The sequence below is a fragment of the Mobula birostris genome, chromosome 31 (assembly GCF_030028105.1).
Source record: "Mobula birostris isolate sMobBir1 chromosome 31, sMobBir1.hap1, whole genome shotgun sequence".
NCBI classification, from domain to species: domain Eukaryota; kingdom Metazoa; phylum Chordata; class Chondrichthyes; order Myliobatiformes; family Myliobatidae; genus Mobula; species Mobula birostris.
The window spans coordinates 14,558,388-14,575,432 of record NC_092400.1 but is presented as its reverse complement, the minus strand read 5'-3'; the positions used below and the strand labels follow the sequence as shown (position 1 = coordinate 14,575,432).

Below are 17,045 nucleotides of genomic sequence, written 5' to 3'. Positions count from 1 at the left end.
CTCCCCTCCCCCTCCCCCTCTCTCCCCAGATCTCTCCCTCCCTCCCCCTCCCCTCCCCCTCTCTCCACCTCTCTCTCCCTCCCCTCTCCCCCCCTTCTCCCCTCCCCCCTTCCCTCCCCTCCCCCTCTCCCCCTCTCTCTCCCCCATCTCCCTCCCCCTCCTCCCCTCCCCCTCTTCCCTCCCCCTCTCCCCTCCCCCTCCCCTCTCCCTCTCCCCTCTCCCCCTCCCCCCTCTCTCTTCCCCTCTCTCTCTCCTCTCTCTCTCTCCCTCCCTCTCTCTCTCTCCCCCTCTCCCCCTCTCTCTCAATCCTGTTCCGTGAGCAGAGAGAAGGAAATGTATTTAGCTCTCTTTGAAAAGTGATTGTCAGTGACCTCCATCATAGATCAAACTGAGAAGCATTTCGAATGCCTTTAGCTCCAGCCTGCAAGAGTCAGTGTACAGGAAATCACAGTCATCTTGACAGCCTCTGGCAGTCCTCACCCCGTACTAGGTGGTATGGTCACGGCAGATGGTAGGTCTCAGTAAACAAGTCCTGACTGAATTGTGGCTCATTCATGCTCCGTTCCTTGCTGAGATTTGGTTGACAAACTGTCCTCCCTGGACGCCTAGGGAAGATTTGCCCTTCTGAAAAGTGCCTTCTCCTCCTCCCCTTTATCCCGTTCTACCTGCTCTCTGCTGTTTTCTTCCTTTCATGCGGTTCTCCCTGGCTAGGAGTTCACGATAAACTTCTTTAACATCTACCATAATATCCCCCATGCTTCAGTCACATTAGTATCTCCAAAAAGTATCAGACGTCTGTCAGACTGCAACAGGTAGTGGAAATAGCAACCAAGCTGGACGTGGGTCCTTATAGATGCTGAATGTGTTTTCAGCAATAAGAGAAATGAGGATGAAATCCATCAGAGAGCAAGTGTCAACTCCAGTGCTATTGTTGAATCAGCAATATTGTTTCATACTCATTGATAATTGAGATAGTCAGCTGTATTTTTCAGATATGTATTAGCTGTGCACTAGCTAACGTCCCTACCAACACCATGTCCATTGGAACTCAACCACAACTTCACTGAACATAGAATATTACAGCACAGTACAGGACCTTTGGTCCACATGACGTGTCAACTTGCTAACCTACTCTAAGATCAATCTAACCGTTACCCCCTCTGCAGCCCTCCACTGTTCTATCATGCATGCATCTAGCTTAAATTTCATAAACGGCTTTCCTGAGTAACAGGCTGGCTACGGGGATAAACAGAAAGGTGTGAATACTGGTTAGCAAACAGTTCCCTAGCCACTGTAGAGTGAATGCTCTTCTGTTCCTCACTATTGGCAACGGAAAGCGCATTTCTTTTTGGTTTTAAAGTTTTGCTTCTTTTCACTGTATCTACTTTTAAAGACTACTGACATTGCACCACTAACACCAATTATTAAGCGCAGTTAACAACAATCAATAAAAGACTTAAGGGAGTAAAAATGTACCGTTTAAAGTTCAGCTGTTTTTACTTAATTATATTTAAAACCTAATCACACTAACATGTTTAGATCAGGGGCACTGACAAATAACTTCTGGAAAACAGTTGCAAAGATACAAATCAGTTTTAAATGGCATAATCCCCTCACTAAATTGGACCAGTGTAATTAACCAAAGAAGAATGAATGACAGACAAATCCTTGGATTTGCCAACATGAGTTGTTGGAAATGAATAAAGATGTGACTTCTTGTGGGTCTTGTTTTGCAATGCCTTCACTGAGCCATGCACCTGTTCTCAATCTGCATTGTATCCTGTGTTGCACGTTTTAAATTTTATTATGGTAGCTAGTCACAGGAATGGGGGTGTGGTAAAAGCGAAGGGAATAAGCTAAGTATTCTTGCCTATTTCATTGCATTTTGTATATTGGGACCAACAAGTGTCATATATTTTGCTGACCACTCAATATAATTAAATTGTGCTTAGCTTACATTAGCTTAAGTTTTATTGCTTCAAGATTGTACATTTGCTAATTGCTAATAGCAGATTGAATAAAGGATTTGACTTTTGGAGCAATCGTTGGAGCTGGTGGTGTGTCATACAAGTATAACATGTCCATGGGGTCACAGGCAGTGACAATTGCATTAGGTTTGGTTTTTCCCCCACAATAAATAAAATTAACAGTTGGAATTGTAAAGAATTTTAATATTCTTCCATTTGATAACTGATATGATTGGATGCAATGCTGCCCCTGCATCTAATTTTGTTTTCCATGGTGTAAGGCATTCATGCCGGCTGACCCCATGAAATGATCAACAAGTGAGAAGGGTTGAGTAACACAGACAAAATGCTGGAGAAACTCAGCAGGTCAGGCAGCGTCTATGGAGGGGAATAAACAGTCAACGTTTCCGGCTGAGACCTTTCATCAGGACCCCCAGCAGATTTGCACCATCAATGGTTGTGGCCCAGTGAGGAGGACATTCAGTGTGCTCCATGATCGTTTAATTACAAACTCTTTGTTAAGTAAGAACATGAAACTGCCAGTACATAAGAAATAGGAATCAAGGAACCAACATCAGTAGCTGCTAGAAATGAGAAATAAAGAGAACACAGAGAAGTTTGAGAAGGGCACAATTTCGACTGGGTATCAGTGAAAGCCCTAGTGCAAGCAAACACGTCGGATGCATGAGAATTCCCGGGGGCATGGTTTTCCGCAAACAATTCCGTAAACAAGCATGTAGACCTCAATCCTACTTATAAGCCAATGCAGGCAAAATTCCAGACAATGCACAAAGTTCGCCGCGCAACCAATCAGCAATGAGACCCCTCCCTACGTCACATTTGAGCTTCTGTAATGATGGAACTCATAAGTATATAAAGGCCAAAGCATTTGGAGGACTCACTACAAGTGAACAGAGCACTGATGATGTCTTCTTGTATGGTGATGAAACGTTTGCAAATGGGTTGGCAAGATTGGAGAACAACTCAACCTAACCATCAACCACCTGAGCTACACCTTTTCAGAGTTATTTCCAAAGAGAAAAATTGCTAAAAATAACCCAGAGATCACTCAGCCTCTGTAGAGACAGATAGAGTTAATATTTCAGTTCGATGGCCTTTCAACCAGAAGCAGGAAAATTGAAAGTAAGCAAAATTCAAGTTATAAAGGATGACTGGAAAGTTTGTTAACTATTAATAATCTGTCTGTGGAAATGTAGTTGGAGAGGAGTACGGTAGAAAGAGGGAAAGAGAAAGATGAAACTGTGGGGAGAGAGTTTCTGGAAGTAAAAGAAAGCAGTCAGTACTCTGTAGGTCAGGCAGCATCTGAGGAGAAGGAAAAACTGAATTAAAGCTACGTGAAGGTGACTTCCGCCCGATTCACCTGTCAGATTTATTGTTTTAATCTGTCTTTCTGCATTAACCTTATTCTTTTTCCCCCGGCTCACTTTCTTCCCAATTAATCTGAGGCACCTCTGACATCATCTGCGGCACGGAGGGGTAGTGGTTTGGGCCATCGCTTTGCAGACCAGCGATCGCCGATCAGGGTTTGATTCCCACTGCCGCCTGCCAGGAGTTTGTACGTTCTTCCCGTGACCATATGGGTTTCCTCGGGCTGCTCCAGTGTCCTCTCACATTCCGAAGACATTCAGGTCAGGGTTGTACATCGTGGGAATGTTATGAAGCATGGCAATACTTGTGGACCGCCCCCAGCATGATCCTTAGACTGTGTTGGCCGTTGATGTAAAGGCAACATATTTCACTCAACACACATAAAAATTGCTGGTGAACTCAGCAGGCCAGGCAGCATCTATAGGAAGAGGTACAGTCGACGTTTCGGGCCGAGACCCTTCGTCAGGACTAGACCCGAAATGTCGACTGTACCTCTTCCTATAGATGCTGCCTGGCCTGCTGCGTTCACCAGCAATTTTTATGTGTGTTGCTTGAAATTCCAGCATCTGCAGATTTCCTCATGTTTACATTTCACTGCATGTTTTGACATACAAGTAAAGCTTTGCAGTTTCCTGTTGCCAATCTTAAATGGTTCAGTTTCAGTAAAGACATATCAACCCTGCATCTTCTACCAGGATCCTACAACAATCCCCGTGCTCTTCCTTTAACAAAGCCCCAACCAGTTCTCCTCCATCAACACGTTCCTTCACTGGCTGAACTCAGTGTTATATTGAATATCTCCTAACTTCATCCAGGTTACTGGTCCAGTTATGTGAACCTGCATGGGACCCGAGCTATGTCTTTTCATTATGGGATATTTGGAAAATTCCTTGTTTTACTTCTAATCAAGGCCCCACCTTTGCCTTCTTTTCCAGTAATTGATGAGTTTACTGGTGCACCTTTGTAGTCTCATTACCTTTGCGGCCAATTTCTACCCTGCTCTCACATTTACATACTCCAGTTCTGTCATATCCCTTTCTTAACTTCTCCATTTCTATCCACCTTGGGGAATATTACTAATGATCATCTCCATCCTGCACATTTAGTTTAGTCTCCAAGGAAGGTCCCAGCACCTTAACATTAACAACTCATTACACAGACCAAGAAACTCAACCTATTGAAACCTGGGCCTCTCTACCTCCCTCTGCAACTACATTGCTGACTTCCTCATCAGGAGACCACGGTCATAGAACGTAGCACATTATGTTCCTTCAGCCCACAATGCTGTGCCAACCATGTAACCTACTCTTGAAGCTGCCTAGAATTACCCTACCACATAGCCCTCTATTTTTCTAAGCTCCATGTACCTATTTAAGAGTCTCTTAAAAGACCCTATTGTATCCGCCTTTACCTCCATCACTGGCAGTGCATTCCATGTACCCACCACTCTCTGTGTGAAAAACTTATCCCTGAACCTACTTCCAAGCACCTTAAAACTATGCCCTCTCATGTTAGTCATTTCAACTCTGGGAAAAAGCCTCTGGCTATTTACTCGATCAATGCTTCTCATCATCTTATACAACCCTATCAGGTCACCTCTCATCCTCCATCGCTCCAAGGAGAAAAGGCCAGCTTTATTCAACCTATTCTCATAAGGTACACCCTCCAATCCAGGCAACATCCTTGTAAGTCTCCTCTGCACTCTTTCTATAGTGTCTACATCTTTCCTGTAGTGAGGTGACCAGAGCTGAACACAATACTCCATGGGGTCTGACTAAGGTCTCATATAGCTGTAACATTACTTCATGGCTCTTGAACTCAATCCCATGGTTGATGAATACCAACACACCATATGCTGTCTTAATAACACTGTCAACCTGCGCAGCAGCTTTGAGTGTCCTATGGACACAGGCTCCAAGATCTCTTTGATCCTTCACACTGCCAAGAGTTTTACTATGAATACTATATTCTGTCTTCAAATTTGAACTACAAAAATGAACCACTTTACACTTACCTGGGTTGAACTCCATCTGCCACTTTTCAGTCCAGTTCTGCATCCTGTCGATGTCCTGCTGTAACCTCTGACAACCCTCCAGACTATCCACAACACCCCCATCCTTTGTGTCATCAGCAAACTTACTAACCCACTCTTCTACTTCTTCATCCAGGTCATTTATAAAAATCACAAAGAGGAGGGGTCCCAGAACAGATCCTTGTGGAACACCACTAGTCACCGACCTCCATGCAGAATACTAACCACCTACAACCACCCTTTGCTTTCTGTGAGCAAGCCAATTCTGGATCCAGAAAGCAAGGTCTCCTTGGATCCCATGCCTCCTTACTTTCTGAATGAGCCTCTCATGGGGAACCTTATCAAATACCTTACTGAAATCCATATACACTACGTTCACTGCTCTACCTTCATCTATGTGTTTTGTTACATCATCATTAAATTCAATCAGGCTCGTAAGGCATGGCATGACCTTGACAAAGCCATGCTGACTATCCCAAATCAGATTATGTCTCTCCGAATGCTCACAAATGCTGCCTCTCATGATCTTCTCCAACAACTTGCCCACCACTGAAATAAGACTCACTGGTCTATAATTGAGTCCTGACGAAGGGTCTCGACCCGAAACGTCGACTGTACTTCTTCCTATTGATGCTGCCTGGCCTGCTGTGTTCCACCAGCATTTTGTGTGTGTTGCTTGAATTTCCAGCATCTGCAGATTTTTTCGTGTTTACTGGTCTATAACCTGGGTTATCTATACTCCCTTTCTTGAACAAGGGAACAACATTTGCAACCTTCCAATCCTCTGGTATTTCTCCTGTCCCTATTGATGACGCACAAGTCATCGGCAGAGGCTCAACAATCTTCTCCCTCGCTTCCCACAGTAGCCTGGGGTATATCTCGTCCGGTCCCAGTGACTTATCTAACTTGATGCTTTTCAGAAGCTCCAGCACATCCTCTTAATGTCTAGACACTCAAGAGTTTCAGTCCGCTGGAAGTCTTCAGTATGGATTGGTAATAACATCTCCTCCTCACTGACAATTAACACAGGAGTAACCCACTGCTCTGTTCCCTCTATACTCATGACTGTGTGGCAGGGCACAGCTCAAATACCATTTACAAACTTGCCAAAGACACCACTGCTGTTGGCAGAATCACAAGTGGCAATGAGGAGGCATACAGGAGTGAGTGGCTCTTCAATAACAACTTGGCACTCAATGTCAGCAAGACCAAAGAATTGATTGTCTACTTCAGGATGGAGAGGTAGGGGCCAATTGTTCCAATTCTCATAGAGGGGTGGAAAAGCTAAGCAATTTCAAGTTCCTGTGTGTCGATATTTCAGAGGATTTAACCCATTGGTGCAATCATGATGGAGGCATGCCAGCAGCTATACTTCCTTAGGGGATTGAGGAGATTCGTAATGTCAACACCAGCAAGTTTCTACAGATGGACTACGGAGAAGATTGTGACTGGTTACATTACTGACTGGTATGGAGCTGCCAATGCACCGGATTGTAAGAGGCTTCAGTGGTTTGTAGATTTAGCCAGTTCCATCATGAATGCTTGCCCCTCCACCGTTGAGCACATCTTCAAAAGGTGGTACCTTAAGAAGATAGCATCCACCATGAATGACCTTCACCACCCAGAGCATGCCTTCTTCTTGTTAATACCATCAGGGAGGAGGTACGGCATTATGAAGCCAGTCAGCTGTCTGTTATGCCACTGGTGTTTAGGGCAGCAATGAAGGTCCTCCATCTCTGTCCCTCCTTGGCCATTTTTCTCTATTGTGTCCCAAGTGTGGTTCAGGGTTCTCATTTCTGCCTCTATGACACTGCACGAATCCTGAGTGGAAACTCAGGAATACTGTTGCTTCTTCATTGCTGTTCCTATTTTTGTTTGACCAGTCAGGGTTGTTAGCCCTGAGCTGAACCCTCGAACCTGGAGGACCAGTGGACCAGTCTTAGTCTGGTGTCTACCCTTTGACCTGTTTGGCATGGGTGACCCTACCAAGAGCCAAAGTACAAAGCCCTGACTCCAGCCAACATAACTCTCCGGGTCATTGAGGTACGCAATCCTCCAAACCCTAAGATAAGGTTGTGGTCCTCTTGGAGGAGGATTATGAAGATGCACACTCAATGGTTTAGAAACAGTTTCTTCCCCTCTTCCATCAGATTCCTGAATAGTCCATGAACTCATGGACACTACTTTGCTATTCTTTTTCTGCTCTACTTAATTTTCATATAATAATGTATAGTAATTTGTTGTTCCTGTAAAAAACCAACTGATTTCATGACTTATGTCAGTGATAATTAAACAGGTTCTGGTTCTATTGGTAACTACATCCATTAGACTATTTCAATTCATCCTATCACAGGCATTCCTTTATTCTACACACTTCTCTCCCCACTACCTCCACTCTTACTGTAAACTAACTTCCATCTCTCTCTTTCTGATGAAGGGTTGCAAACCAGAAACATTGACTTTCTTTTTCCACAGATGCCACTGAACTTTCCTAGCATTTTCTGGTTTTTGTCCAATATTTGGTTTCATTGTGACCTTTTCTAATACTTCTGTGATCGGTACACAGGCAATCCACAGCATAACAGTTCTCTCAGACAATGCTGTTCCCCGTAGATCTGTGCTTTTGTCATTACAAAGGGGAAAATAAAGTTACCTTAGTTCAGCTGACTGAAGCTACCATTTCCCACTGAACACATTAACCTTCAGAAAATTCTATTTGTCTGACAAGCCACAAATATCACAAAGAAATATACTTGCACTTCTATTTCATTTCTTTTCCTTGTACTTAATCCTTTCTAAGAATGATTAAAGGTAACATAGTAAAAGAAAGTAACTGCCTCTGTGAGGCTAACCAAAAATTGTTTACACTTTTTTTTCTGAGTCAAAGTGACCCTTGTCAACAATCTACGTTGGTGTAAGATTTGCCTAAAAAATTACATAGTGGTTTATTTATGAGATGAGAGAGGCCTACAATCAGCCAGCATACAACATAGAACATAGAACAGTACAGCACAGTACAGGCCTCTCTGACCACGATGTTGTGTCGACGTTTTAACCTACTCAAAGTTGAATCTTATCCTTCCCTCCTATATAACTCTCGATTTTTCTATCACCCATGTGTCAGTATCTAAGTGTCTCTTAAATGCCCCTATTGTATCGGCCATCCTGCTTCTTCCTTGCTCCACACAGGACTTGCCTCAGGAATTCTGGTGGAAAAGATGAAAAAGATTGGAACGCTCACCGTGAGTGTATTGTCTTGTGCACACTGAACATCGGGTGCTGACTTAACAGCAAAAAAAAACAGCATGCAACAGACAGAGCTAAACATAGCCACAAACAACAGATTGTAGCTCTGTGGCTGCAGATCAAAGTTCTGGATCCAGATGTAAATGGTGGTAGACAATTAAACAACTACCTGGGACAGAAACCTCCAAGCACATTTCCTTTCTCAGTGAGGGCAGGGGCAGTGTTAGGGCGGAAACATTTGCCAGAAGTGCTGGGTTAGGTGATTCATTCTGGCTTTCTTCCGACCATCACGGAAGCTGGTCTTCAGCTAATTTAATGCACCCTATATAAGGAAATGGCCAAGAAGACAAACACAGACAAGTCACTGGGGCCAGACAACAACATAGCTGTATTTCTGATTACCTAAGCCCCAGAGCACAGCACTGCCACACCAGCATCAAACTGACAATAGTCCAGAGAAGTCCTGCAGAACAAACCCAAGTTGGCTAATTAACACCCAATCTATGATGAAAAATGTCATTGTCATTGCCATGTGCACCCACAGCTCCAATCTGCCTATCAGATTTGCTGATGATACTACATTGATTGACCTTATCTCAAATAATAATGAGTCAGCCTACAGAAAAGAAGTCATCACACTGACACAGTGGTGCCAAGAAAACAACCACTGTTGCAAAAACAAAGGAGCTGGTTGTGGACTTCAAGAGGAATGGAGACAAGCTAACCCCTATTGACATCAATGGGTCTGGGGTTGAGAGGGTGACAGCTTCAGGTTTCTTGGCACAAACATCATCGAGGACCTCACGTGGTCTGTACATACCAGCTGTGTGGTGAAAAATTGCACTACAGCGCCTCTTTCACCTCAGGCGGTTGAAGAAGTTCAGCATGAGTCCCCAAATCCTAAAGACTTTCTACAGGGGCACAACTGAGAGCATCCTGACTGTCTGTATCACTGCCTGGTATGGGAGCTGTACTTCCCTCAATCACAGGACTCTGCAGAGAGTGGTGCAGACAGCCCAGCTGTCCAGGACACTTACAGAGACAGGTGCATAAAAAGGGCCCGAGGGATCATTGGGGACCCGAGTCACCCCAACCACAAACTGTTCCAGTATTAAAGCCAGGACCAACAGGCTCTGGGACAGCTTCTTCCACCAGGCCATTCAGACTGATTAATTCACACTGTATCTCTAAGCTATATTGACTGTTCTGTTGTATATCTTACTGTACATACTATTTATTACAAGTTACTATAATTTGCAGATTGCACATTCAGACAGAGACAAAACATAAAGATTTTTACTCCTCGTGTATGTGAAGGATGTAAGAAATAAAGTCAACTCAATTCAATTCGACTCTAATAACCTGCTCACTGATGCCCAACTTGCTTTCATGAAGACCTAAAGTTCATCAGAGTTTTGGTCCAAACATGGAGCAGAGAGATGAAGTCCAGAGGAGAATTGAGACAGACTGTTCTTGACATCAAGTTAACATTCGATGAGTGTGGCCTCAAGAAACCCTAGTAAAACTGAGGTCAATAGGCTTTATGGGAAAACAGTCCAATGGTTGGAATTCTACCTTGAACAGAGGGAAGTGATCGTGATTGTTAAAGGTCCTAAACGGAAAATATTTTATTGCTCACTATTATTTGAACAAAACCCAGGAACCCTGCAGGAGTACCTTCACCGGAAGAAATATAGCAGTTCAAGAAACTGGCTCATCTCCATCTTCTCAGATACAATTAAGAGCAGGGAATAAATTCTGGCCCTGCCAGCAACACTCTCCTTCTTATTAAATGAAATAAAAAAAACAGACCAACCAAATATTTAGTTTTTAAATTCTGCTGTCTGTGTTATCTTTGAACGTTAATGAAGAATTTGATCAGAGCAGCTGGTGCCTTGTAGAATGGTGGAACCTGCTCAGTGATAATATGGCCTTTTACTCCTATTGAAACCCTACGTAAATACAAGTTCACAACTTGTTGTCGAATCACTTCATTCATTTAGTGAGAAGGGATTAATTGAACCAAGTGTTATACTGCCCTTTGGAAGGCAGTAATCCTGTGAGGAATATCATTTGTACAACATACCATAGTGTAGTTCAAGTGAGCTAACCATAGACATAAAATAATCTTCAGATTTGAGCAGTAGATTTGTAAGTGGCTCTTTGATGAAGAGTTTAAAATCAAGAGTTAAAGCATCTTAGAAAATGTACTTTAAGGCTTATGGGCTTAACTAAACATGGAGCCCATGGTGCCATTAAAAGCAAGCTTTGATGCACTCTCTGAAGGTTGCTGCTGCAGACATCTGAACTCTCACTCTAGTGAGCTATGCATCCGTAGATCTGTTTCAACCAAAGGTGGGCATGCTCCTCCTGGTGTTCGAGGCATTATTTATTGATCCAATGACATGAGAGTTGAAGAGTCTGTCACACCGTGCTATCAGGTGTGGGTAAGCGTGCCCGATGAGATTCACCAGTTGAAAAAAAATTATATGGTAAGCTGTAACAGCACATTAGTGCAAAAGGGGTTTTACTTAGTACCAGGTGAAAGAAAAAGAGCAAAAGCTGTCCACAAGTTGTGAAGGAAAGAAGTATTTACAAATATACCAAGGCTTTCTCCTCGACACACTTTGTCGTTAACTTTCCAATATGACAACTCACCAACCATCAGCTCCAAACAGCACGCCTTTCAGCAAAGCCAAACTGAGGGTTTAAATTTGCCTGTGTAGGGTATAGTGCGCCTGCTCCCACTAACCCAGGCATTATTTTAAGACACCCCAAACTGTCCCTCGGGTCTTCTGGGGCCATTCTGCTGTCTGCGAACGGATGTAACGGTGTGACTGAAAATAAATGAAACTGTTTGGGAATGCCTGTGTCTACAATCCTTATCTTTATGATTTATAAACCAGTAGAGCACGTTAACTGTTTCGATTAGCCAAGCTAGCGATTGTTCTACTGTTGTGGGTGTGTAAATGGTGAACTCCCAAGCACTGCAGAAGGGGAGGGCATAGTGTGTGAAGTACTGGGGAAACTAGACCAGGGACAGAACAAGGAGCAGGGGCTATCTGGGCAAAGGGGCAAGGTTAGCATTGCCAACCTGTTCTGTCACAGAGTCATAGAAACGTACAGCACAGAAGCAGACCCTTCAGCCCGTCTATTCCATGCTTACCACCATCGATCATAACCCTCCATTCCCCTACTATCCTTGCGCCTATCCCAACTTCGCTCAAGTGTTGAAATCGAGCTTGCATCTGCCGACCTGTGCTGGTAGCTCATTCCACACTCACAACCCTCTGAGTGAGAAAAATTTCCCCTTTTGTTCCCCTTAAACTTCTCACATTTCATCCTTGACCCACGACCTCTGGTTGTAGTCCATCCAACCTCAGTGGAAAAACAAGCACGAGACAGTCCGCAGATGCTGGAAATCCCCAGACAAAACACACAAAATGCTGGAGGAACTCAGCAGGTCTGGCAGCACCTATGGAAATGAATAAACAGTCCACATTTTGGGCTCAGACCTTTCATCAGGATAGTGTAAAAAGCCTGCTTGCATTTATTTCTATCCATTCCCCTCATCTTCTACACTTCAATCTTCTCTCCTCTCAATCTTCTACTTTTTAAAGAATAAAGTCCTAATGTATTCAATCTTTCCTTATAACTCAGGTCCTCCAGACCCCGCCAACATCCTTGCAAATTTTCTCTGTACTCTTTCAACTTTATTTACATCTTTCCTGTAGGTAGGTGACCAAAAAGACACACAATAGTCCAAATTAGGCCTCACCTACATCTTACACAACTTCAATGTAACATCCCAAATCATCTCGATTAAAACAGATAACCCGGCCTTTTACCTCATTCATGTTTAAGTAATTCTGGTGTGTCCAATCTGGAATTTGCATTCTGCTGCTATTGATTTGCAACTTTAGAGCCTCTCTAAAGTTGTGTCTTGCATTTCTCTCCGATCATGAGACATGTCGCACAATGTGTCTTCTTTTGCAAGATTTGGAGAAATTGCTTTGGGTATAAATAATTTAACTAGGTATTTTACTGAAAACAACTGTGCACTGCTTGAAAATAGATGCAGATTTCTCTCTGTGTATTCCCACCGATGTACTTTACATAGAAATCGAATAAATGCTTTTCTACCTTTTTCACATTTTAGTCCTCAGGTCTGCTGCTTGGAATAAATGGTGTGGTAAGTAACATTACAGGATAAACTCAAAGGGTATTGTATTATACCACTGCACAGAGAGCAAAAGTTACTTAAAAAGAGCAATGTGACCTTGGTGTCTAAAGTGGGTCAGATCTGAGGATTCAAGAACTTTTAACAGGGAAGGTTTCAGGACTGGCTTTGATACTTGAGTTTTCATTCCCATTCCCATTTGGATATGTCCATACATGGCCTCCTCTACTGCCATGATGAGACTAAACTCAGGCTGGAGGAGCCACACCTCATATACCATCTAGGTAGTCTCCAGCCTCTTGGTATGAACATAGAATTCTCCAACTTCCGGTAATTCCCTTCCCCTATCCCTATTTCATTCTGCACCCTCCCCCAGCTGCCTATCACCTCCCTTATGGTTCCGCCTCCTTCTACTACCCATTGTTTTTTCCCCTATTCCTTCTTCACCTTTCCTGCCTATCATCTCCCTGCCTCCCCTCCCCCACCCCTTTATCTTTCCCCTTACTGGTTTTTCACCTGGAACCTACCAGCCTTCTCCTTCCCACCCTCCCCCCACCTTCTTTATAGGGCCTCTGCCCTTCCCTCTTCAGTCCTGACGAAGGGTTCCGGCCCGAGACGTTGACTGATCGTTTCCACGGATGCTGCCCGACCTGCTGAGCTCCTCCAGCGTGTTGTGAGTGTTGCTTTGGCCCCAGCATCTGCAGAGTATTTTGTGTTTACGATACTTGGGTTTTAATTTCTCTGGGCAAAGGCTAACAATTATTTAAGTTGTAGTAATTCAGTATAATTCACTTTAATAATGGAAACTAATTTGATCCTATATATTCATGATTAATCCTGAGAGCATACAGTACGTTTCTAGTGCTATTAACGCAGAGTTCCAGTGTTATTGTTTTCCCCTCTGCCTGTCTAATGCTTGTTAAGTAGCAATTAATGCAGCAAATGTAAAATTACTCATAATTGACTTACTTCCCGTAACACAAGCATTACATGTTTTCCATTTAAAGGCATATTGCCCAGAGGAAGAATTTTTCGGGGAACTTCGAGTTGGGAAAAATTGCATACCTTGTTGGAGAAGGAACTTGGAAATGATGAGGGATTCTGCAGAAAGACCCAAGGTTTAGCAAACTCTAGCGAGGAACACATGTAAGGTGACGGAATCTCGACAAGTATTGATTTCTGATCTGTCTTCACATACTTTTTATCTGCTGAGGTTTCTGAGCTCTAACGGGAGTCATCAGTCAGGGAAGCTAGTGTATAATTCACTGCTGAGTTACTGAGGTAACAGATGCCTTCTTTGCTACGTGGTGTCATTCATTGATTTCAACCGTGACGTGCAGTCCAAATTTCAGCGGATAAGGAATATTCTTGCTGTGTAAAAGGGCATTAATGATCAAACTAATGTTGCTATTCATGTCCCTGAAGGGAATAGTATCTATTTTTATCTACTGAGAGGGTTCAAGTAGATAGCAGCTACATTTCCTCAAGAGTTCTTAGATAAATGCTTTTTGAAAGAATCGGAAGTTTGAGAGCAGAGGAGAGGTGGAGAGTGTGAAATTGCAGAACCAATATTGGCTCCTGGGGAACAGGGAATACCTAGCCCAGCAAAACATTTAGTTTAGAAAGGGAAATAGTACTGTCCGGACCACTTTGGAGGGAAGCTTATTAAACTTTTGCTGTTAGATCCCATGCCAATTGTTGGATTAACTACAGAATCATACATAATGCATGATATTACCATTGGAAAATGTTTACACATGCTCGGGGAAATAAAGTAGCTATTTTGCAGTTTCTGAGTCAATTTAAGGGAAATCTGAATCCTTGGCAACTCAACAGCGAGATTTTGAAGCATTGTAAATGTTAGAACTATTTGTTAACCACTATGTTGATTAGAAATGATGACACTGCATATTGAAGACAGTAGCAAAATTGTGAACACTTATAAGAATGTAGTTGATTTATCAGCAGAAAATGGCCATATTAAAGTAACGGAGGAATAAATTTTGGATAAATACATTAGAACTTATGATTGTGTGGCTAAGCACAGCTCCTATGCCATATTCAAGTTTGCTGCTGACACCACTGTCATAGCCCAAATCAAACGGGGTGACAAATCAGTATAGACAATGGGTGCAGGAGTAGGTCATTCAGCCCTTCAAGCCAGTACCACCATTCACTATCATGGCTGATCATCCACAATCAGTACCCTTTTCCTGCCTTCTCCCCATATCCCTTGACTCCGCTATCTTTAAGAGCTCTATCTAACTCTTTCTTGAAAGAATCCAGAGAATTGGCCTCCATTGCCTTCTGAGGCAGAGCATTCCACAGATCCACAACTCTCTGTGTGAAAAAGATTTTCCTCAACTCCGTTCTAAATTGTCTACCCCTAATTCTTAAACTGTGGCCTCTGGTTCTGGACTCCCCCAACATCGGGAACATGTTTCCTGCCTCTAGCGTGTCTAACTCCTTAATAATCTTATATGTTTCAATCAGATCCCCTCTCATCCTTCTAAATTCCAGTGTGTACAAGGCCAGTCGCTCCAATCTTTCAACAAATGACAGTCCCACCATCCCAGGAATTAACCTCGTGAACCTACGCTGCACTCCCTCAATAGCTAGAATGTCCTTCCTCAAATTTGAAGACCAAAACTGTATCCAATACTCCAGATGTAGTCTCACCAGGGCCCTGTACAACTGCAGAAGGACCTCTTTGCTCCTATACTCAACTCCCCTTGTTATGAAGGCCAGCATGCCATTAGCTTTCTTCACTGCCTGCTGTACCTGTATGCTTGCTTTCAGTGACTGATGAACAAGGGGAGAGACTGAAAATCTGATTGAGTAGTGCCACAACAACAACCTCTTACTCAATACCATCAAGAACAAGGAGCTGATTATTGACTTCCTGAGGAGGAAACAAGAGGTCCATGAGCAAGTCCTCATCAGAGGTGGAGGGAGTCAGCAACTTTATCTTCCTCGCTGGTACTATTTCAGAGGACCCGTCCTGGGCCCAGCACATCAATGCAATTATGAAGAAAGCGCAGCAGCGCCTCTACTTCCTTAGGAGTTTGCGAAGATTCGGCGTGACATCTAAAAACTTTGATAAACTTCTATAGAGATGTATTGGAGAGTATATAGACTGACTGCATCACAGCCTGGTATGGAAACTGCAATGCCCTTGAATGTAAAATTCTACAAAAAATTAGTGGATACAGCCCAGTCCGCCATGAGTAAAGCCCTCTCCACCACTGAGAACTTCTGCATGAAACGCCGTTGCAGGAAAGCAGCATCTATCATCAGGGACCCCCACCGCCCAGGACATGCTCTCTTCTCACTGCTGGCAGCAGGAAGAATGTACAGGAACCTCGGGACTCACACCAAAAGGTTCAGGAAAATTGTTATTTTCCCCTCAACCATCAGGCTCTTGAACCAAAGGGGGAGACTTTACTCAATTTCACATGGCCCATCATTGAAATATTCCCAAAATCTATGGACTCACTTTCAAGGACTCTTCATCCCATGTTCTTGATATATATATATATATATATTTATGTATTTCCACAATTTGTTGTCTTTTGCACATTGGTTCAACACCCAAGTTGATGCAGTCTTTCATTGATTCTATTATGGTTATTCTTCTATTATAGATTTATTGTATATGCCTGCAAGAAAATTAATCTCAGGATTGTACATGGTGACATATATGTACTTTGATAATAAATTTGCTTTGAACTTTGGGACAGCTATCAGTATCCCAGGGTAACTTTTCAGGACCAATGTATGAAAAATACTTCTTATTTCAATGCAAGAACAAGTGAACTCGAGGAGTGATTTTTGTTGCAGAAAATTGCTTATGTTTCTTGGGATACTTGCCGTTCCCCTGCACCCCTACCCCCACACCCCATGAGTGCCTTACCTTCCAAAAAACATTATCAAACTCGGTCCCGTGGAATTTTTCTGGAATTGCAGCTGATGACAGCTTGGGCCCTAGCAGAGTCACAAACTCTTCAAAGTCCACCTGCCCATCACCTAAAAAGATAATACATCCCGTTAGCTTTGAATTTTCGAAATCCAGTCAGAATAATGACATGAATCATGCTTCAGCATTTTTGTGAATAATAATGATGGATATGGTTCTGTTTTGAAAATAAGCAGCGTATTTGACTCCCAAACATAGAGCAGTGAAGTTGCTGGACTAGTAGCTCAGAGACCTTGGCTAACAATCCAGATCCCT

General features: G+C 43.1%; 1 protein-coding gene across 1 annotated transcript in view; it reads right to left on the bottom strand.

The window, feature by feature from the left end:
• LOC140190799 (calcium-binding protein 7) overlaps positions 1-17,045 on the bottom strand; it is a 72,743-nt gene that overhangs the window by 13,902 nt on the left and 41,796 nt on the right. The window contains exon 3 of the mRNA XM_072247649.1: positions 16,728-16,840. Within this exon, the coding sequence (XP_072103750.1) occupies positions 16,728-16,840 (113 nt within the window). The remainder of the gene's footprint in view (positions 1-16,727; positions 16,841-17,045) is intronic.